General features: G+C 43.9%; 1 protein-coding gene across 4 annotated transcripts in view; it reads right to left on the bottom strand.

Annotated features, from left to right (window-relative positions):
* Positions 1-23,890, bottom strand: part of PALD1 (phosphatase domain containing paladin 1) — a 201,381-nt gene that overhangs the window by 61,690 nt on the left and 115,801 nt on the right. For all 4 annotated transcript variants that reach the window (XM_030570349.1, XM_030570352.1, XM_030570351.1 and 1 more), the window contains exon 18: positions 21,792-21,932. In XM_030570349.1, the coding sequence (XP_030426209.1) occupies positions 21,792-21,932 (141 nt within the window). The remainder of the gene's footprint in view (positions 1-21,791; positions 21,933-23,890) is intronic.

Here is a 23,890-nt window from a genome sequence, read left to right as displayed (position 1 = left end):
TAAGATACAGGATGTGGACCAGAGGCTGAATACGATCTTAGCAGGAGCGGGAAAGAATCCGTTGATTATCCTTCATGTGGGAACGAATGATACGGCTAGTTACTCGCTGGACTGTATCAAGGAGGACTATGCCAGACTGGGGAAGAGGCTCAAAGACATCGAGGCTCAGGTGATCTTCAGTGGGATTCTGCCGGTTCCTAGAGCGGGGCGACGAAGGAGTGACAAGATTATGGCGATCAACAGATGGCTTAGGGAGTGGTGTTATAAGGCGGGCTTTGGGATGTACGGTCACTGGGAAGCGTTTACGGATAGACGACTGTTCGCTCAGGATGGACTTCATCTAAGCAAGGAGGGAAATAGAATTCTAGGATGGAGGCTCGCCGACCTCATCAAGAGAGCTTTAAACTAGGAAGTTGGGGGAGATGGTTGGGAGATGTTCGGGAGATCTCCACGCCGGAATGTAACCTGGAGAGGAAAGTAAACAAAGTGAGAGGGGATACCCTTGTGGTCCCAAGATTTGATCCAAGGAGGAATAGTGGAGAAACCAGAGTAACGGGTGATGCTGGTGGTAAAAGGTCGCTGCACGACGGAGGAAAGAATGTCACTGATGCCAAACGCCGAAAATTAAAAGGTCTGTACACTAATGCGAGGAGTCTAGGTAACAAGATGGAGGAACTGGAGTTACTGGTGCAGGAAGTAAAACCGGATATTATAGGGATAACTGAAACCTGGTGGAATAGCACTCATGACTGGAGCACGGGCATTGAAGGCTATGTGCTGTTTAGGAAAGACAGAAAGAAAGGCAAAGGTGGTGGAGTAGCCTTGTACATCAATGATGACATTAACTGTAGCGAAATAAGAAGCGATGGAATGGATAAGACAGAGTCTGTCTGGGCGAAAATCACATTGGGTAAAAAAGCAACTAGAGCTTCCCCTGAGATAGTGCTTGGCGTGTGCTACAGACCGCCGGGATCTGATTGGGATATGGATAGAGACCTCTTTAATGTCTTTAATGAAGTAAACACAAAGGGGAAATGTGTGATTATGGGGGACTTCAACTTCCCGGATATAGACTGGAGGACGAGTACTTGCAAGAATAATAGGGGTCAGATTTTTCTGGATGTGATAGCGGATGGATTTCTTCATCAAGTAGTTGAAGTACCTACGAGAGGAGATGCCATTTTAGATTTGGTGTTGGTGAGCAGTGAGGACCTCGTAGAAGAAATGGTGGTGGGGGACAACCTTGGTTCGAGTGATCATGAGCTGATTCAGTTCAAACTAGATGGAAGGGTAAACAAATGTAGATCTGGGATTAGGGTTTTTGACTTCTCGAGGGCTAATTTTAAAGAGTTAAGGAAATTAGTTAGGGAAGTGGATTGGACGGAGGAATTAGTGGATTTGGATGCGGAGGAGGCCTGGAATTACTTTAAGTCACAGCTGCGGAGACTGTCGGAAGCCTGCATCCCGAGAAAGGGGAAAAAAAACATGGGCAGGAGTCGTAGGCCAAACTGGATGAGCAAACAACTCAGAGAGGGGATTAGACAAAAGCAGACAGCTTACAGAGAGTGGAAGAAAGGCAGGATCAGTAAGGAAAGCTACCTTGGTGAGGTCAGAACATGTAGGGATAAAGTGAGGAAGGCTAAAAGCCGCATTGAACTGGACCTTGCAAAGGGAATCAAAACCAATAGTAAAAGGTTCTACAGCCACATAAATAAGAAGAAAACAAAGAAAGAAGAAGTGGGGCCGCTATACACAGAGGATGGAATGGAGATTAAGGATAACCTAGGCATGGCCCAACATCTAAACAAGTACTTTGCTTCAGTTTTTAATAAGACTAGTGAACCTTGGGATGATGGAGGGATGATAAACGGGAATGTGGATATGGAAATGGATATTACCGCAACTGAGGTAGAGGCCGTACTTGAACAGCTCGATGGGACGAAGTCGGAGGGCCCGGACAATCTCCATCCGAGGATATTAAAGGAACTGGCGCGTGAAATTGCGAGCCCGTTAGCTGAAATTTTTAAGCAATCGGTAAACTCGGGGTTGTGCCGTATGATTGGAGGATTGCTAATGTAGTTCCTATTTTTAAGAAAGGGAATAAAAGTGATCCGGGTAATTATAGGCCTGTTAGCTTGACGTCTGTAGTATGCAAGGTCTTGGAAAAAATCTTAAGGGAGAAAGTAGTCAAGGACATAGAAGTCAATGGCAATTGGGACGAATTGCAACACGGATTTAGTAAAGGTAGATCGTGCCAAACCAATCTGATCTCCTTCTTTGAGAAGGTGACGGATTACTTAGATAAAGGAAATGCGGTAGATATAATTTACCTAGATTTCAGTAAGGCGTTCGACACGGTTCCGCACGGGGAACTGTTAGTCAAATTGGAAAAGATGGGAATGAATACGAAAGTTGTAAGTTGGATAAGGAACTGGTTAAAGGGGAGACTCCAGAGGGTCGTATTGAAGGGTGAACTGTCAGGCTGGAAGGAGGTCACTAGTGGAGTCCCTCAAGGATCGGTTTTGGGACCGATCTTATTTAACCTTTTTATTACTGACCTTGGCACAAAGAGCGGGAATGTGCTAATTAAGTTTGCGGATGACACGAAGCTGGGAGGTATTGCTAATACGGAGAAGGACAGGGATACTATTCAGGAAGATCTGAACCACCTTATAAACTGGAGTAATAGAAATAGGATGAAATACAATAGTGAAAAGTGCAAGGTTATGCATTTAGGAATTAATAATAAGAATTTTGGATATACGTTGGGGGAGCATCAGTTGGAAGCGACGGAGGAGGAGAAGGACCTTGGGGTGCTGGTTGATAGCAGGATGACTATGAGTCGCCAATGTGATACGGCTGTTAAAAAAGCAAATGCGATTTTGGGATGCATCAGGCGGGGTATTTCCTGAAAGGATAAGGAGGTGTTAGTACCGTTATACAAGGCGTTGGTGAGACCCCATCTGGAATACTGTGTGCAGTTCTGGTGTCCCATGTTCAAAAAGGATGAATTCAAACTGGAACAGGTTCAGAGACGGGCTACGAGGATGATCCGAGGAATGGAAAAACTGCCTTATGAAAGGAGACTCAAAGAGCTTGGCTTGTTTAGCCTGGCCAAAAGAAGGCTGCGGGGGGATATGCTTGCTCTATATAAATATATCAGGGGGGTTAACGTTAGAGAGGGAGAGGAATTATTTAAGTTTAGTACTAATGTAGGCACGAGGACGAATGGGTATAAACTGGATATTAGGAAGTTTAGACTTGAAATTAGACGAAGGTTTCTAACCATTAGGGGAGTGAAGTTCTGGAACAGCCTTCCGAGGGAAGTAGTGGGGGCAAAAGACTTTCCTGGCTTTAAGACAAAGCTTGATAAGTATATGGAGGGGATGTTATGATAGGATTGTAATTTGGGCAATTGATCTTGGATTACCACCAGATAGGTCTGCTCAATGATCTGCGGGGAGTTGTTGGATGGTATGGGAACTGAGTTACTGCAGAGAATTCCTTCTTGGGTGCTGGCTGGTGAGTCTTGCCCACATGCTCAGGGTTTAGCTGATCGCCATATTTGGGGTCGGGAAGGAATTTTCCTCCAGGGCAAATTGGCAGTGGCCCTGGAGGTTTTTCGCCTTCCCCTGCAGCGTGGGGCACGGGTCACTTGCTGGTGGTTTCTCTGCAGCTTGAGGTCTTCAAACCAATTTTGAAGATTTCAATAACTCTATCCTGGGATAGGGGTTGTTATAAAATTGGATGGGTGGGGTTCTGTGGCCTGCCTTGTGCAGGAGGTCAGACTAGATGATCAGATTGGTCCCTTCTGACCTATGAGTCTATGAGTCTATGAGTTAGGAAGTAAAGGCAATGAAAAAACAGAGTTCTTAGATATCTCCTGTGGTTGTAAGTGACACCCAGATCTTGAGCTGAACTCAAGAACTTTCATAACTCTGACCATACTGTTATTAACACTCTTAGGTTCACCTTTAAATGGACTCCTTCCAGCATGGGAGGCCCAATGACACTTAATGCCACTGCAGGATGTCCAAGCACCAGCACCAGTGCAGTGACCTACACAAGGGAACATCTGAGAGTTCATATTAATCCAACTGTTACTTAGTCACTTAAAGGAACACTATCAAGTCATCCTCAGCAGTAAATATTCTATGGACAAAGCCCTTCACCCCTCCTCCGGCCGTTTTACCCAGATGTTTTGCTTTGAACTCAGTTCCTCCAGATCTGAGTAATTAAAAAAAAATCAAATATCATCCTCAGGGGAGGTCCTACATACAAAGCTATCGAAATGCACAGTGGCATATGGATTATCTGCCTAGAACTGTGTGGTGTATGGTGAGTGATAACTGATGTGCAGGTAAGTGTGCACCTTTAACTTGTTCAGAGTTGGAAAAATTAATTTGGGTCGAAAAACACAACTAGAGGGGCACTGATTAGATTATCAGAGCTAAAGCTGGACAGAACATGTGAGGTCTGAGGCATTTTGGTTGTGTCTCACTTTAATGAAAAGCCTGTCCTTCCCCAGGGAGAGAAGTTTAGACACATGACCAGTAAAATGATATATTAGCTTGAGACTGATGCCCTCCATAGATAAAAAGCCAGTTTGCTCTCATCCTTCACTGTAGCCATAGTCCAAAGCGTAAATTTGTGGAGCCCATTTACTTACAGAGCACTAGAAGGGAAACCTAACGAGCTGCCCAGAGTTGTGTCTGTGGCTCAGGTGTGCAGAGAGAGGATGAAGGGAAGGGAGCTCAAAGGGCAGTGAAGGGAAGGGAGCTCAAAGGGCAGTGAAGGGAAGGGAGCTCAAAGGGCAGTGGTTGCTGTGGTCTGGGAACTGGCTGCAGGAGAAGTTTGCTAAAAGATGCTGATGAAGGGAGCTCTTTCAGTTCCAAATCCTCTTGGTCCCCTCTCTCATTCATTCAAGGTCTGTGCTTGTTTGCTGAAGGAGAGTCTATTCTACAGCTGTCGAGCTCTTCCCCTGCACTGACTTTAGGCTGTTCCTCAAACTGAAATAATCAGAAAACAAAGAGACATGGTGGGAGAGGTAATATCTTTTATTGGACCAACAGAAGTTGGTCCAGTAAAAAAACATCATCTCACCCACCTTGTTTCCTGGGACCAACACAGCTACAACAACACTGCAGAAAACAAAGAGGAAACTTAAAATCAATTTTTAAAGGTGAATAGATGATTTTTATTTTGTTTTATTTTCCGCTCCTCCTGATCTCAAAATCTCTCTTAAAAAAGCCAACACTTTAGAAGAAGTTTATAACTGTAGCTGTTGTACAGCTTAGACACTGACTTCAGGGGATGACAGAGAGGAGCAGAAACTAATGAGAACCTGAAGGATCCTGAATTCAGGGTGATTCCCAGCATAGGCTTTTGAAAGCAAAGCCAAGAGGCTTTGGAACCCTTGTTCTAGACTTGGGGAAGCTACTAGAATTTTTAAAGGCATTAGTACATTGTAAGAGAACATTCCCATCTCCCCATAGTTACAGATTTACTGGCATAGCCCAAAGAGGTTTAGTGGCATAGAGTACTCCTACTTAGTCCTCTCAGCCAATGCAAAGCAGCCCCCATACTCTCTGGCAACCTTGTAGTCTTCTCCTGGTCCCTCTGCCTTGGCTGTGCAAAAATAGATGGAAATATCCCAGATTAGAGATATGGGGTAGCAAGAACAATCATGACAAGAGAATTTGGAAATATAAAAGTGCCATGGAAAAAAATTGGACACTAATAAAAGTAGGAAAATCTCTAGAGGGTGATAGTGCATTGAGTTCTCTGACTATCTGTACCTATCTTGTTTTTCTATCTGGGTGTTAGGTAAATTGGGTGTAGCTGGGTAGGAAACAGGATACACACAGAAACTCCCATGTGTTGGTAATTACTGCCAGGCTTCAGCAAGAAGTGCAAAGAAGTCACTGAAGTTGCTGTCTAATGGTCCTCCAACAAAAACTGGTTCCAATGACTGAAAAATAACCTTACACGCATTAGGAAAATCAGACAATTCTCCACACCCTTCAGCCAGGGGGAAGAGAATTGCAGAAGAAAAATATATATATTCATAAATAAGCAACTGTACACTATGTCTGTGCTCTAAAAGGCTTCATATCTATAGAGATTGATGTACACACACAAGATATGAAGTTTATGCAGCGTAACATATACAAAGGGAGGGAAAGAGGAGGACAGAGAAGAGGAAAAAAACTAGTCTAAAAATGAATATATATGACAAGTGCTGGTCAACAATAAAGAGAGAGTCTGGTTCCAAAGACCCAGAGAAGTCTGAAATATCCCATTAAAGATGAAGAGTTTAATTAGCCAAGACCTAAGCACAGGATCCTTTGTTGTTTCCCCTCCCCATCCCTTATTTGTATCACTAACACCAAAAACAGACTAGGGAACAGGATGCCAGTGATGTCATCAACTGGGGTAGGGGAAATATGTTGTCGTAACTATGGAGGCAGGCAAGGAACTGATTAGCCATGATTTTGTTTTAGCTTTACATATTTGTAATTATATCTAAACAAATATTCTATTAATAGGGAATCTGTTTACTTAAGTATAGATTGGGTATTTCAAAGAGATTGTCAAGGACACCCATAGCTTGGGATGGACACTTTTTTCCCCCTCTAGTTTAGAATAAATAAAAAATAAATAAATTGGGATCAAACACAGTTTAATTCATGTTTTTAAACAAAGCTACATTATTCTGTTAGGGTTTCTTTAAGGCAGGTTATGGACTGTTAACAATTCTGAGGACCAAATTCTCTTCTTGGTTACACTGGTGCAAAACCAGAGTCTCTACTGACATCAACTGAGTTACTCCAGATTTACACCAGTGTAAGTAAGAGCAGAATTTGGCTCAGAGGGTCCTGTCTGCGGTGCTCAGTAGTACAATGGATGAACTTTCAAGAAAAAAGAGAAGAGAGCTACACATCCCAAGGGAAAGAACTACAATTTATTAAAAATTAATAAGACTCTGGGAGAAAAAAAACAGGATGTCCTAGCCAGCTGCAAAAAATTCAGGACATGCATTTTATGTCTTCATGTCTAACCATTCTTTCAGCCTGTTAAAACCATTTTAGGTTTGCTAGAAGATGACCTATCACCCTGCCTCTTTCTGAAATACTAGGGTTACACTTCTCGCTAACACAAACAACAAGAAGCCATTACTGAACCAGAATCTATAAGATCCTTCCTCACTCTCCCTCCAACCTGTGGGCCCCCACAATCTGTCATGCTAAAGTACTTAAGATGAAGTATAGCCCAAGTTTGTTACCAGCTATCAAGATAAAACGTTGATGCCAGCCTCTCCTGAGAGCAATAGATCTTCTATGTAAACTTCACACCTGATACTGCTGACATGAGATAGAATTTATTTAATACTTAAACTGGTCTCTCAAAAGCTTTTTCAAAAGAATTATTTAAAAAGAGGAAGAGAGAGAGACTAAAATTGCACATTCAAAGCCAAGATATAATGTCTGCCTGCTCAAGCTTCAGCTTCTGACTCACATGGCAAGGCTTGAACTTTCCGCCCTGGGCTTCAGCAAGACCCTGCCTGGAAGACCCACTGAAACCTTCTCAAGGCCCCCCATGGGGCCCCAGACCCCTGCTTGAGAACTGCTGCCTTATCTCACTGTTCAGAGAGGCCCCTACTATCCTCCTCAATCAGATGAATGATGATGAGACCCTTCAAGAGTAATAAGGAACAGAAGTGTGGGAGAGAAAGTTTAAAGGAGAGGAGATGATGATGATCCTGAGATCAGACATAATGATCTCCACTTCCCACTCTTGGTGGGAAGAAGCGTTCATAGGGGATTCAAAAAGACAGTTACCTTTTCCATAACTGGTGTGTGTGTGCTCGTCACATGCACCGGTGCTGAAAGTTTTTCCCTCAGCAGTATTCATAGGTGACCAGCTCTGGCACCCTCTGGACTGGTGCCAGCATGGTGTGGTATAAGGGGTGCAACTGACTTCCCCCACTCTCAGTTCCTTCTTGCTGGAAACTCTGATAATGGGGAAGGAGGGTGGGTCATGGAATGGACATGAGCAACACATCTTGAAGAACACCACTTACGGAAAAGGTAACTGTCTTCTCTTCTTTGAGTGCTTATTCATGTCCATTCCATATTAGATGACTCCAAAGCAGTACCACTGGAGGAGGGTAGGAGTTCATGGACGTGTAGATTGTAGCACAGCTCTGCCGAACCTAACATCATCCCTGGCCTGCTGAGCGATGGCATAATGAGTGGTAAACGTGTGGACAGAGGACCATGTTGCAGCTCTACAGATATCCTGGATATGGATTTCTGTCAGGAAGGCCACCAAAGATGCCTGTACTCTTGTCAAGAGGGCTCTGACAATCAGTGGCAGTGGAACCCCTGCCAAATGGTAACAGGTCCTTATCTATGAGGTAATCCAATTGGAGATCCTCTGCAAGGACACCAAATGACTCTTCATCCTATCTGCTGTAGGGATGAAGAGCTGAGTTGATTTACAGAAAGGCTTGGTACGTTCTAAGTAGAAAGACAAGACCCTCCAGACGTCCAGGGCGTAAAGACACTTCTCTTCACTGGCCTTGTGAGGTCTGGGACAGAACGCCAGGAAGATGATGTCCTGGTTCATATTAGGTGGGGACCACCTTTGGCAGGAAGACCAGGTGGGGCCGCAACTGAATCTTATCTTTGTAGAAGACCATGTACGAAGGTTCTGAGGTCAAGGTTTTAATCTCAGAGACCTGTCTCGCCAACATCACTGCCATGAGGAACGTGACCTTCCATAACAGGTGGGAAAAGGAGCAGGAACTCAGCGGGTCAAAGGGCAGGCCAGTGAGCCTAGAGAGGACCAAGTTAAGATCCCACTGCGGGATGGGAGCCCATACCTGTGGGAAGAGTCTCTCCAGCCCTCTCGGGAATCTGACTCTCATGTCATGGGAAAACACCATCTGTCCTTGGATAGCTGGGTGAAAAGTGGAGATAGCCGCGAGATGCACTCTAATGGAAGAGTGCGCCAGGCCCTCATTCCTCAAATGGAGCAGTTAGTCCAGGACAGTCTGTATGGAGGAATGCAAGGGAGAGATGCCCTGTTCAGATGCCCAGCAGGAAAACCTTGTCCACTTGGCCAGGTAAATCAGTCTGGTTGAGGGCTTCCTACTTTCCAGGAGGACCTGTTGAATTCCTTCCGAACAGGTTCACTCCTCCAGGTTCAGCCATGCAGCATCCACACAGAAAGGTGGAGGGACCTGAGGTTGGGGTGTAAGAGCTGACCATGGCCCTGTAACAGCAGGTCTGGTCGGCTGGACAGGGGCCAGGGAGGGGCTGCTGACAGGCTCATGAGCGTGCTGAACCAGTGCTGGTAAGGCCACGCTGGGGCGATCACGACAACCTGTGCCCTGTCTCTCTTGATCTTTGCCAGGGCCCTGCTGATGAGTGGAATCAGATGGAATGTGTACATCAGGCTCCCTGACCATGACAGGAGAAAGGCATCAAAGAGGGAGCCTTGCTCAGACCTTGCAGAGAACAAAACTGGTGGCATTTCCTGTTCTGTCTGATAGCGAACAGGCCCACTTGGGGAGTTCCCCATCTTTGGAAGATCATGCAGGCTACCCCTGGATGGAGCGACACTTGTGGTGAGAGGAGAAACCCCTGCTGAGCTGGTCTGCCAGCATATTCCTCACAAGCTTCCATACGGACCTCGTGGCTGATGCAGAAGTCCCACAGACAGAGCGCCTCCTGACAGAGAGCTGACAAGCGCACTCCCCTTTGCCTGTTGATATAGAACATTGAAGCTGCATTGTCTGTCAGGACTGCTACCACCCTGCTCAACGAATGGGGCAAGCAGATTCTGCAAGCCAGCCAGACTGCTCAGAGCTCTTTGATGTTTATGTGCAACTGCGCTTCGTCCAGGGACCACATCTCTTGAGTCTGGAAGATGCCAATATGTGTCCCCCAGCCAAGGCCCAAAGTGTCCAACACCAACTCTACGGAGTGGGGAGGGTTGTCCAACGGAATCCCTTCCACGACTGCTCTGCAGTCTGTCGACCACCGCAGCAAGTTAAGTATCAGGTGAGGGATGATAATGACCTTTTCCAAGGGGTCTTGGGACTGGGAATAGACCATCACCAGCCATTGCTGCAGGGGCTGCATCTGGAGCCTGGCATGGTGGACCACATAAGTGCACACTGCCATGTGGCCCAGCAGGTGCAGACAGACCCTGGCTGTAGTCAGAGGGAACACAGAGACTTCCGCGATGAGGTTCGTCAATGTGGTAACCTTTCCAGAGGCAAGAATGTTCTGTTGTAAGTCAAGTTGAGGACCGCTCCCCTGCACTGGCACTAACGTCAACTTTTTCTCATTTACCAGTAGGTCCAGAGAGCGGCATGTGGCTTTAAGAACCACAACATCCCTTTGGACTTGAGACCTGGAGCTGTCCTTGACGAGCTGGTCGCGAGGTACGGACAGATCTGGATACCCTGGCACCTGAGGTAAGCTGCTACCACCGACATGTGCTTGGTAAACACCCTCGGTGCTATTGCCAGGCCAAATGGGAGGACCGCAAACTGGTAGTGGTGGAGCCTCCCTGTAAACTGGTTCTTTCAACATACTGCTTCTCTTAATACAAAAGGCATGAACGTGTGCTCCTGCTGTGTGCAATTATCAGTCAGGGTCCAGGAGAGATACAGGCCATAAGCCAATCCCTCTCAAGAAACACTAACAATACACTTAGATTGTAGAGGTCCACAGAACTGAATGTCCATGACCACACTGTACGGCTTTATTCCAGGCAGCAAAGAGTGCCACAGGGTTTTTACTGATCTGGTGTAGCCAAGTTAATCATGGGCAACCGCGCATGACTGCCTGGCAGGGCTGTGACTGCTTTTGACCTCAAGTCCAATCTTCACAGCTCGATGTGCAGGGACTTGTTTCTGAGGTGGGCAGCATGACCAAAAAGGGCCATACCAGCAGTGGCCAGTGATGACTTCAGTCCTCACTAGACCAGTTTTCAAAGATACATCCGTATTACAGAGAGGGACCAATTCAATGGGGTAACAGAGGATGTAAGCAACCCAGCAGAGGGACCATGTCTTTGTGTGTGTTCACACAGCATTCAGCAGCGTGGGGCCCTGATCCTGCCTGGAGGCAGCTGAGCCCCCCGTTCACACAGAAGCAGGCAGAGCTGCATGTAAAAGGATCCCACTGTGCATGGTTCCACAGGGAACAATCTGGCTGTGTGAATTTTATTTTATTTTTTTAATTTGGGCAAGTCTCTGCTGTGAACCTGAGAGATCACAAGTGAAGCGAATTTGGAGATAAGATTCCATGCTTCCGTGTGCTTATGCAATTGAGTATCCTCTTTCTCACAACACACAGGCAAGTCGCTAGGTAAGTTCTTGGTGTTTAGCAATATCGGTGGTTTGGTCTGTGTTGAGCAGCATCTTCTGGAATCTGTATATTTTACAGTGTTGCCATTGTATGTTTTAAAAAGCTAATATTGCAGAATTCTGCAAACATTCATCCAGGAAAACAATACAGCAGCAATAAAAAATTCATTTCAATTGCATGTGGGCTTCAAATCAATCTGCCACTTTGGAAACATCTGGATACAAATCAAACATCTGGACACCTGAGGCCAACACAGAGTACAGTATAACTATTAGATAAAATACAGAAGGGATGTATATGCCTTTTCCATTTGTGCTCACTGCTGCCTGAAAATGGACGGCAAAAACTGAACACGAGAGGACATCATACAAATATTCACCTCACTAAACACAACCAAACATTTATTGCACTTTTGTAAGTTTCAGATTATTTTATCCCAGAGTCAGTGCTGAGTGTTCACACTATCCACATTTATGAGAAATCAAACTGCATTGGTCTCTCACTCATTTCACATGGGGTTCATCATAGGTTGGCAATGAACTTAATCCAAGTAAAGATTAGTATGGTACAGCAAGAAATTACAACTCACTAAAGTTCAGACATAATAAGGGAACACAAGAAACTTGCTATACAAAAGAGAAAGAATACCCCGCTCACTTTAATGATTCACTCCAGTCTAAATTATGGTTGCACTGGAGCCAGATACAGCTACCATATGAAAAACCCTAGAATATAAAATAACTTAGTAGTGAGCAGTCCATTTTTTACTTTTAAGTATCTCTAACGGGTACAGTGCAGTAGAACTAAACAGAAGTTGCATGTGGATCCTTCAATCTCTTTCTTTCATTTATGTCAGTTCCCGTTTTACAAATGTGATTTTAAACAGCTACATGTGTAAGGTCCATGTGGGACTGAACAGTCCAAGTCCAACTCATGCACTGTTAGCTTTTGATTGGGAGCCCAGAGGGTTACATAAATCAAGAGTCAAATTGACAGGAAGCCGAGAACATTATTGGGTAATTATATTTTATTCTTCCAGTCAATTGTTCTTGGTTGTTAATTGAAAACAATAATTTGATCGCAGCTGTACTGTGGAAAAAATAGAACCCAACCCACAACCACAGCACCCCAATAGAAACAGCCACTGGCAAGCAAGTGTGATTCAGCGGGGGTTACTGCTGTGACCTTGCATCTTCAACTGCAGTCATTCACATTAGCTCTTACCAACAGTGTTAATCTAGCAAGTTAACAGAGTCAATTGGAGATTTGCCATCAAGTTCTCCAGGTTCAGGATTGGACTGTAAACCATTGATCTGGCTTGTTTTACTGTTCATAACTAGGGACCTACCAATTTCACAGCCACGAAATATGTGTGTCAGTCTGTGAAATAAGCCCTTCCTCGTGAAATCCAATCTCCCATTTTGCTGGCAGTGCCCTAGCCGGGGGCTCGTAGCTGCTAGTCAGGGCTGGGTGGGGAGGGACAGGACTTGTCCTTCCCCTGCATGGCCACTCTTGGTGGGGAGATCAGACCCATCTCCAGAGGCAGTGCAGAAGTGAGGGTGGTATAAGGGGCCCCCAAATTGGCCAGGACCCCAGTCACAGGCCCTGTAGGCCCATGTTTTAATTCCCATTGGCTGGGACTAGCAGTCCCTGACTGGGGCGCTCCCAGCAGTATGGGGGAGATCGGATCCACTTCCACCTCTGGGAACCTCCAGGGAAGCTGCCTTCAGAGCCCCATTCTGAAGGCAGCACAGAAGGGAGGGTGGCAATCCCATGACCCCCCTACAACAGCTTTGCAAACCTCCCACAATCCTCTTTTGGGTCAGGACACCCATGATTACACCACCATGAAATTTCTGAGGTAAATATCTGAAATTGTAAAACTGACTACTTTTAAAACCCTCTGGCCATTAAATTGACAAAAATGGACTGTAAATTTCATAGGGCCCTACTTGTTACATATCAGTGAATTATCATGGAAAAGAATATTTTCTCTGCAAACACCACCTCATGCCCCTCTACCTCAAACCATCCTTACAAATAGCCATGAATGTAAAGCCCTTCTTCCAGCAAATGAACCAGTTAAAAAAAAATCTGTTTCATATTGTCACATCTATAATTCATTCATAAGCTCAGTCATTCTAGTTGTCCTGTAAAACACTTAGCACACATCTGGACACTGAAAAATAGTTCTCAAGTATTTATAGAGCATCAATCACTCTAATATACGCACTAATTGTTCCCGCTATCTAATCTCCAACCAACCAACAGAAAATGGAACAAAGCAACCAAATAAATCTTAAACAAATAAAGAAAAGGAAAATAAGGGTAATGCCAAGGGAGAGCAGCCTCACAGTGAACTCAGGGCTCTATCAAAGAGAGGACCAAAGTGCAATCTCTTTTTCACATACCAGGAGTAGAATGCTGTACTTTCAGTCTGCACAGCAGAAGAGGATTATGGGCTCTTGGTGGGCAGAAGGAATAAAGGAATGCACAGCAATGCCACAATCCTGATTAGTAACTGTAAAATTTGGACACCACATTGGGCAAAGCTCCAGGTCTCTCTTATGAAAGCAATGTGTAAGCCTCACCACAGTAATATAGATAATTTAATTACTGTTGCTGCTATTTATGGCATTTTGAATTTGTTGTTTGGAAGCAGTGTCAGAACATTCAAAACATCTGATCATAAACAGACAAGAGGTTTTCCAGCCCCAGCATTGTCCTGCCAAGGTTTCATTCTTTCTATTGGAAGGATTTGCTCAAAAGGGCATAGCCCACAAGCACCTAATAGAGTTTGCTCTGTTTCATGTCACTGTGAAAGGGAACAGCTTAGGGAATCAAAAAAGCAACTGGATGGATAGCTGATCACCAGAGAAGAAAAGTGTCACACTGAACCTTGTGTACACTAGAAAAATGTGAACCATTTTATTACACCATTGCTGCTCCACTGGTGCTAATATGGGGGACCTGTAGTGTAGGTAGGGCATAAATGTTTTTTGAACCATGTTGTCTAATCCTGTGCGGAAATTTTCCTAGCATGGATAAGGCCCCAGTGCCCCAAACATAAGGCCCAGAAGCTCTTAGTACAACTGGCGGGGGGAGGAGGAGCATGCTTTATGCCACCTTTATAGTCTCCTAGTCCTGGGTTGGTCACCACTGTAAACCAAAGGAGTCTTAATACTGATCAAAACTTTGCAGCTCACACCCAGCTCTGCTTGAGATACAGGAAAAGGAGGAGGAGGAGGAGGAGGGGAATTTACCTGTTTACATTTCAGTAATTAATACACAAAAGCTTATTAATCTTTAGAAACATATTCAAACTGTGGTGTTTTCCTTCTAAGGCTGAAGATTTCCCATCCACCATATCCTTTTAGAAAAGCAAGAAACAAAATGGGCTTTTGGTTGACACCTTTTCTTTAAGCAAATACTGTCCCATTCCATCCATTAAATTATGCCTGCATTGTGTCTTTGCATGGCACCAACATTTAAACAGACTCTGCTGATAACAATGAACCCTAGATGTAAAGAACAGGAGCAAAGAGAGAGTTAGATAAATCCCAGGCCTTGAATTTAATGGTCCATAGCTTTGGTAAAAATGCAAAACAGGATTTTTGAGTAGGCTTCCAATAGGGTTAGGACAAGTAGCTCCAACCTAGGTCAGCTTGACTGGCAAAATCTTTCCTTGGCTTGTGAGAACTTCAGAAATACAAGGCTGGTGGTTTTGAACCATCCAGTACACAAAGACAACCCCAACGGAATTTAAGAAGAGCTTGGCATTCAAAAAGCTGTGGGTATTTTCTAAATAAAACTTTCTATTTGATGGCAGTTTTACTTAAAACCCAGTAGGTACTACAGACTGTTCATTTTAACGCCTACTTTTATGTAGTGTTTTGAAACCTGAGTGAAGCTTCTATGCAAATAGTAATAGTAATTCCACCCTTGCAGTTATAAAAATAGGGTGAAGTGAAGTAAGCTTATACTTAGTCACGTGCCACCTGGAAATTTCATTCACCTGCTGAGGGGCTAATTCAACAGCAGGTTGAGTCCCAGCCAAATAAACCCCTTAATAACTCCTCTCAGAGGCTCTGAGCTGTAAATACTGATCTTGGCATCATTTCACGCAATGGAAGGAATTAAAAAATTATAAACAAAATGAGGGGAGGGAAGAAAAAAATATTTTTCTATCATACATGCATTTACTCTAAGATCTCCTTATTAGACACCTTTCAGGAGAGTCATCCTACAAAGGTGTCCCGTCAATAGTTCGGGTAAGCAGTAAGAAGAACACATCTGTAATTGACCCCATGGATACAATTAAAATCCCTAAATTCTTCCATGCCCTTCCACATATAAGGCAGAATGTCTGGTGGCCTCAGTCAACTGTTTTATAAATGCCGTAGTCACGTGGTGAGTGGATTTATGTGGCATGTTGCACACCAAGAAGGAATGAACAATCTTTTTTTTCCTCCACTAGATTTATGAAAAATCTGAGATCAAATCAGGGAAAAGCAGCCTTGTATCCTGAGTGCAAAGGAAAAACAAGACTAAATCCCTTTCTGCTGAGAGTAGTTTGTGTAAAATAACTGACCTCAGCTCGTCTTTGAACTCATGTCTTCTCAGTGCCACACAGACTCATCAGGAGGACAGAGCTGGCCTACAGAGCAGATGGCACCCGGAATCTCTGCACACCAAACTAACCAAGCACTCTCAATCTGTTGATGGGGACCAGCAGGGGACCAGGATTTTAAACAGTGGCTTGATTCTCACTTCAAGGAGTTTGGAGACTTTTCTGTATCTGGAAGACCTTTAAAAATAAACACGTGATCTGGAAGGTAGAGTCAGTGGTGAAGGCCTCAGCCTCTCAGGAGCAGAGGGTCAGAACATGTCATTGGAAAGGGACTTTTCCCTAGCTTTGGAATCATAGAAGTGTAGGACTGGAAGGGACCTCAAGAAGTATTCTAGTCCAGTCCCCTGCACTCAAGGCAGGACTGAGTATGTAATCTTGTAATGTAATCTTGCATTTGACTGAAGACTTCAATGTCACTGTAATTTTTTCATTCTTATTATATCCATTCATTGAACATGTATCTCATCTATTCTGAATGTGTGCACTCTATCATGCAAGTCAAATACATAAATACAACTCCCATCAATTCAATGGGGGTCGAATGCATGTATCCAGGGGCAGATAAACAGTGAGGGACAGTGATAGATTTTTGGGTGTGGTGATTAAATTTTGGTGCTCTTTAAATAAGCAGCAAAACATGTTTTGTATTTTAGTGGAAAGATGTTTATGACAAAGACATTGTGTAACATTGTTCATTGGAACAAATTTCAGAACTTAAAAATATTTTAGTACTTACTGTTTATAAAAATCCCTTGTATGCCTACAACTGAAATCTGTTTGCTTTCCATAGTGCACAGGTGCTTAGTTTGTTATTGTAGGGTTGATTACAACTCCTGAGCTCCTGGAGCTGATTTATTAAAAATGTACAGACAAAACTCTTTCAGAGCCTCGAAATCATGTTAAAAATCCAGCTTCTCAAGTGGACCATCCAACTCCACTAGATCTGGAATGGATGTTTGGGCAGACACTCACCATGTGCATTCTGCTATCCCTGGCAACTCTGTAAAAATATAGAGGATTTTTTATATGTAAGCCCTCCACCCAATAATGCCAAATTACCTACACTTAACATGGGGATATCAGGGAGAAAGCAGCATGCAGTGCTTCAGAACCAACAATCTGAAGTAACTAAGAGTCTTTGGGTTATTGCTGCTTGGTAGGTTACAGACTTATGGGCACTTTACTGCTTCTGCTACTATTATTATTGCCATCACTTCTGGTTTAATCACTGGGGATTTTAATGCCTGGGAAAGCACTTAGTTTTATATGGGCCCTTTAGAATAGTTTAAAATATATAACGTAAACCACGTCCTTTTCAATTGACATATTCCCCCTCTTCTCCCATTTCCTTTCCCACAGATGCAGTCAGTGCTTCACCCATTCTCAGTAGAGAACAGGCTTTCCATGGTTCTTGTAACTCCCTCTGCCCCTCTGAAAACGTAAGGTTGATATTGGGTGGAGAGGAGACGTGTGCATGGAAGGCAACTCCATCGTTGTAAGAACATGAGCCTCGGCTAAATAAACCTATCAGTCTGACAGCTGCAGAGAGAAAGCTGTGTGCATGAGACCAGGAGAAAGAGGAGGGATAAAGCCCCATTGTTTTGTATCCAGAGACTGTGGCAGGCACTTTAACAGGGTCAAAGGGGCCACATCTGGCTACAATCAGATCTCTGATACCAGTTAGAAAGAACATGGGGGGAGGGGGGAGAAGGAGAGGGAAGGGACCTGACATCCCTGTGGTTGAGGGTTTTGGTAAGAGCAGATTTAGCAAGAGAAGGGTGGAGATAACTATAGCACCAACTTATCCCTTTTGGGGTTTTTTTTTTAAGCAAATAATGGTTGAGGGTTTGAAGCATGGACTTGTATTTCCCCTTAGCCTCTCACTGACCTGCAGAACTGAGAAGGGGAGCTTTGTGCCAATGTTGTGGGAGGGCTCAGAGACTGCAGTTTGGCTTTTGGTAGGTAATTTAAAGGGCACTCACACTCATGTAAAAGACAAAACCAAAATATCTATAGCGTTTTTATACTGGGCTAGGGCAGGGCTCTTCCTCTGCAGCTTGGAACCCATTTACTCTGATGAATAGAGCATATTGCAGGGCTGAAAACTTCATTCCCGCCTCAGTCTCAGCCTTCTCTGATCCTTGTGTGAAACAACTGCCATTTGAAAGTGCAAATGCATTGATTGCAGCACATCTCCAGTTTGGACCAGGAGGGTGGTTAGTTCAAATGAGGTTTGAGGGAGATCCTCACTAACATGATCTTTTGCATGAGGTGTTTGAATGGACAGTCTCTTTTGGGGGGAGGAGGGGGTGTTAAATGACTTTACCAGTGTTTTTTTTGGAGCATGTCTACACTTTGAGCTGAAGATCTGATTCCCAGCTCCAGCAGATACACCTGCACTAGCTCTCATCAAGTTAATGCATTAAAAATTGAATGTAGCTGTGATAGCACGAGCAGCAGGAGGAGCTAACTACCCCAAATGCACACCTAGCCTCTCTGATGGGCCTGTACTCAGGGCTGTGAGCCCCTCCTACTGCTTGCTCTGCCACAGCTACACTCTGTTTTTACCATGCTAGCTTGATGACAGCTAGCATGAGTATATCTCCTCAAGCTGGGAATCACACTACAAGCTCAAAGGTCCACATATCAGTACTGTAGCTTCTCATATGGGGAATACAGAGTTTAGCTTAGGTTAGTTTACCCACTTTTTTTTTTTTTTTTTTTTTTACCACTACACCACAGAGACATATCCTAACAGTACCGTGGACAATTAAAAATAGGAGGGAAAAATAATCATGAAAATTCATTTTTCACCACTTTGCTATTTGTTTACTTTTCTGATTTAACCTAACTTAGAAGCTAGTCAAACTGAGTTTGTTTCCAATAAGTTTCACTTTCCAGTTCTCCTACACAAGCACATTGCTGCAGAGCTTAAGTTGCAAACACTGCAGGGGAATGTTTCAATCAACACATTCTGAACAACCTTTATTTGATTTTTGTTTTTTAAATCATGAGACTATTTCCATCAATATTAAATTATAATTAAAGAAATATGTAATACACTAAATCTCTACTTGGGGCCTTACCCCTCTGACCGTTTCATTTTAATGCCCATGAGGGCACACTTATTCTTTTGGGAGGTTTCTGCTTTCCATTTTCAAAAACACCACGTGGAATAGGGTTGATCTGAGGTCACTGGAAAGAAGACTCTTTCACTAGATATGCGACAAGACTACCTGCAAGAACACAGAGCTTATGTCCCCTTTCCTGTATTTACATTTCATGCTAATATGGAAAAGCTGCAAGACTAAAAGCTAAAGCACAGAGCACCAGCACTGTAGTAAGGAAAGGAACTTCAAACCTGGGCACACTAACCAAAAACAGCACTATCAGCAAATACTTTGAAAAATATATTGCAAAAAAACTTCAAGGTTGTTCACGTTTCTTCCACTGTCAGTTCTGCTCTTTTTCTATATGGCAAAACGTGCCTACTTCGCCTGCTCTCCTGCACCACCCAAGCATGTTTCTAAAGGAACTTAAACCTCACATGCCTTTTATGTTTACTTTTGTATTTATGCACTAGCATTCTGGATTATATCAGCATGCTTCTTGGAATTTATTAGCTAATTGCTGCTGTAGAGTCAACTGTGGAAGGAGCAAAACTTGTGATTCTTGCTTTGGTCCTACATAGTGCATTAAAATAGTTCTCAGCTGTAAAGTCAAAGATTCACTTTTTCAAGTTATATTTAGAAGTCAGAACATTTTGAGGCAAGTCGAATTTTGGGCCTAACCAACTTGGCAAATCTCCTTTCACATTTTGGCTTATATGTTCCAGGAGAATTATAAAAAACAACCCCATAGCTTTTTAAAGTATACACTGAAAAGGTTCTTATTTTACTGTTCTACCATCCATCATCATTACCCCACAAAACCTTACATTTGAACCCTCAACCCAGGCATTGGCCAGCTGCTGGCATCTTCTGCCCAGTGAGTACGACTCAACCAGCTGGGTAAGGGGAATGCTCATCCAGCATGAAATGCACTGTTCTATCAAGGGAAGGGAGCAGAACCTCAATGACATTCCAGTTCTGATGCTGAATTACAGTGCAGCTGCAAAAGGATGCCAGCTATCCCCTTTCTCCTTCTCAGGATAGACCACACAAGTAGGGGCTAGTATAGTGTGCAATGGAACTGAGGAGAGCCACAGCCCTCTCCGGTTCTGTGGCTCAGGCACCAACTAGCAACAAAGTTTGAATTTCATCCCTCTCACAGGCCTTGGCATTTGCTAAGGGGTCGGGATAATGGGAGTCAGATTTTCCCAAGAGGGTTATTAAAAAAAAATGTAAATATTTTTAAAGTTGTATCAGTTCAGACAATGTCTCCTTTATAGACTGGCCTCCTCAGCTTTATACACTTTGGAGTTGCATACGAGAAAATGGAAGCTGCTGGGTTTGTTATCTTAGTTTTGTGACTATTTCCTATGCTAGTTCCAGAAATTACAATGAAAATACACAGTATACAGTATCCTATGAGCATGTTCCTTGAGCAGCCTTAAGATTCCCATGCCAGCAATCCCATGTGCACACACTCTATTGCTCATGGCAAGAAATAGTCTGTTAATATTCAGAACTATTCATGGAAAATCATTGGCAGAAGCTAGATGACACTACGGGAAACTGAAACTGGCAGGGGAGTAGTGTGAATGGGCTCTGATGGGAGTCCAGAGTACTACTTGGCTTTGACAGGTGCCTGCCATACAGGTTCTTCAGAGAGCGAGATGTAAAAGCAGAGACAGAAGGAAATCAGAGGTCTCCAGTAGGTATTGGGAAACTCCTGGGTACCCCTCCAACCCCCCCCCATCCTCCTTTCCCCCCACACCGACGACCCCGCATTAAAAGACAAGTTATTCAACTTCAAGAATAGAATAAATAAGTGACCATAACGCTATTACCAGAATGCAGACAGAAAAGAGCACATTTGCCACCTGCTGGCTGAAAGCAGGAAGTGCCCTTTTTGTATTGAACACAATCAGTACCATGATACAACTGATTTAATCCCCCCCCAAAATAATCAATGAACTTGTGATCAAAAGCCAACCTGTCCCATTATGCCTGGAGTCATATGTACATCTATCAGTCCTTCTCATTTATCAAGTATCTCTCTGGAAGTCATCCTTTTGCTTTTTATTAGGGTTTGATTCAAACTTCCTAAGGCTCAAACCATCTGCGTAAGCATTGCGTTTTGAGAGCAGATTTTCTTTTTCAAATATTAACAATAAGACAATAAACAGACACTGGTCAGAGTTACAGAAGCAGCTCTGAGTTTTGGCCGTAAAGTGATAGCACCATTGTAGCAGGTTTTACAACATTGCTTTGGCCACTGAAGAAAAATGAAAAGCAGAGAGTAGGGGTGCCAGCACGTCATAACTGAAGGAGCTGCAGGGATCTCTCTAGTAACGCACCAAAAAGCTTGGATGTAATAAATAAGCAACAAAACAGCATTTTGACAGGACACACAGGCTCTTGAAGAAGCCATAGTGCTATATTAAGAAACTTTTTGGAGCAGGGACCATGCCTTTGTGTGTGTTTCTACAGCACCAAGCACAATAGGACTCGGGAGTCTCCTGTACTATAAATACCAAACAGCAAGTGAAACTGGGCAGATATCTAGGCCACTAATCAAAGTGTCTGCACTTCCCATTTACAGGAGGGTGAAAAAATAAATATGGAATGAAGAGAGTTAATCTGGGAAGCACAATGACTGGTTGCACTCACCTGTCTGTAGGTGCATATGATGATTTCTCTCAGGTGATAATGCATAGGTGTCATGGTCTCACTCACAGTATCCAGGGCCATATCTACCTCCTTTTTCATTCTGTGCCCCTCTGGTAAAAGCTGCACCACCTTCATCACCACCTGGGAGATGAGAGTAACAACTGATTTCATTCCAAAACTTACACACTTTGAGGAGTATAAAACAGACAGGACTATTCCAGGTTGTGCTCTCAAATCTATCTGCTTGCAGCCACCTGTTGTCTCTTGTATTATACATAGATTGTAAGATCTTTGGGACAGGGATTACCTTTCTGTTATGTGTTTGTACAGCACCTTGTACAGTGGAGTCCAGGTCCGTGACTGGGGCTTCTAGGCACTACAGTAATACAAATAATCACCATCACCCCAAAAGCATGCAAGGCCAGATTCTCGCCCACAGTCTGGCCCCTTTGTTCCTTACAAGCAGACCAAAGAGGCCACCTAGTGGCCAACTCAGAATTTCTTTGGAGTGGGATGAGAGAGAGGGGAATGCTGGGAGCTCTCAGTTGGTGTCAGGATAGCACAGCACCCTTCCATCATCACCCCCTCCTAATGCTTTTGTAGGACACTTGCAGTGGGCAAGAACCTCAATGCACTCCATCAATTCTCATTTGGTTGCCACTGCCAGCTGCTGTTCAGGCTGCTCTAACGAAGACCATGGCCGGAGCTGTGCAGAGTAGAGAAATCAGGGATTCACAACTGGCACTCTGATAGCACACATGCACTCACATCCACCTTGAGCATAACTTGGCGTAGGAGAAAATCTGTCCCCTACACAGCCGCACTGCCTTAGTAAGCTCCCTTTGGCATAAACGCCTAGTTAAACTAAGGCTGGTGATCTCCACCAGTCCAGTGCTCGGGCTTCCTCACTATATTCCCCACTCCCACACATTGCTTGCCCCTGAAAAGCTTTAGACAAGCTGGACTGCACTCTCTAAATCTGGAGGAGCCCATTGAGACACTGCACCCAATATTCTTCATAGAGATATTATTATATGATTATGACAGAGTTATAATGTGTTTTATGCAAGATAGGTCATGTGGAATATCATTGGAAAGGTTATGATTTGCTGATATGATTATTCTCTTTGAATGCAAGTACAATTTTTGTATCTGAAGTTAGGAATATTGACTGTATATCTGTATTACAAATATGTGTTTAAACTTGAGAACACCCACTAGACAAGATGCTTTCATTCTGAATAGCTGGGTGAGGAAGGGCCATTAGGAAAACAGTAGGCCCTAGGAGAAGCTTATCTCCCACCTGGGGAGCCTTCCTGAAAGCCCTGCAAACAGCTTCCAAGTAATGGCCTGTGTTACACTACAAGGACATGTGACCAGGTCACCTGGTGCTGGTTTCCCAACTTGGGATATCAGTATTTTTCCACTGATTGGCCTAGGAACCACGCTTTGAAACAAAGGGTTCCTGCCATATGCAAAAGCTATATAAGATGGGAGTGACATTATCGGGGGTCTTCACTGACTCCCCACCGAAAGAGACTCCTGAAACACCTAAGGAACAAAGACATACGCATGCTGTTATCCAATAGCATAGTAACCATCATCTCTGCCTTGAAACCCAAAGTGCTGATTACATACTCATTCCTTTTAGAGTCACTGACAGACAGACCTGCTCCCACTCAATTCAACTGAAATTTTAACAGTGTGTACTATTAGGACGGGATTAATGCTAATAAACTGCTACAACAACACAGACAGAGAATATTGCCAAACAGCCGTGTCTGACTCTCATCTGTACAGTGACTGTATAATATGTAGATCCATGAACTCTGACTGGCTACAACCCCTCAGAGCTTATCAGACAGTTGCTACAAAGTATCTGTCTGTCCTAGATACTTATGTGGCTCTCATTGCCATAGAATCTGAGCACCTCCCTGTCTTTAACATATTTATCCTCCTCACACCCATGTGAGGTAGGGAATTACTACCCAATCTCCAAGAGAAGGGTGGATTCTCTCTCTCCAAATCTAGCCTGGATGCCCTTCTGGGGGATATGTTTGGTTAAACAGTTAATGGGCTCAGTTTACAGGTAACTGGGT

This window comes from Gopherus evgoodei, chromosome 7, assembly GCF_007399415.2.
Source record: "Gopherus evgoodei ecotype Sinaloan lineage chromosome 7, rGopEvg1_v1.p, whole genome shotgun sequence".
In the NCBI taxonomy this organism is placed as follows: Eukaryota; Metazoa; Chordata; order Testudines; family Testudinidae; genus Gopherus; species Gopherus evgoodei.
Note: the sequence above shows the minus strand (reverse complement) of the source record. Positions and strands in the feature narration are given on the sequence as shown.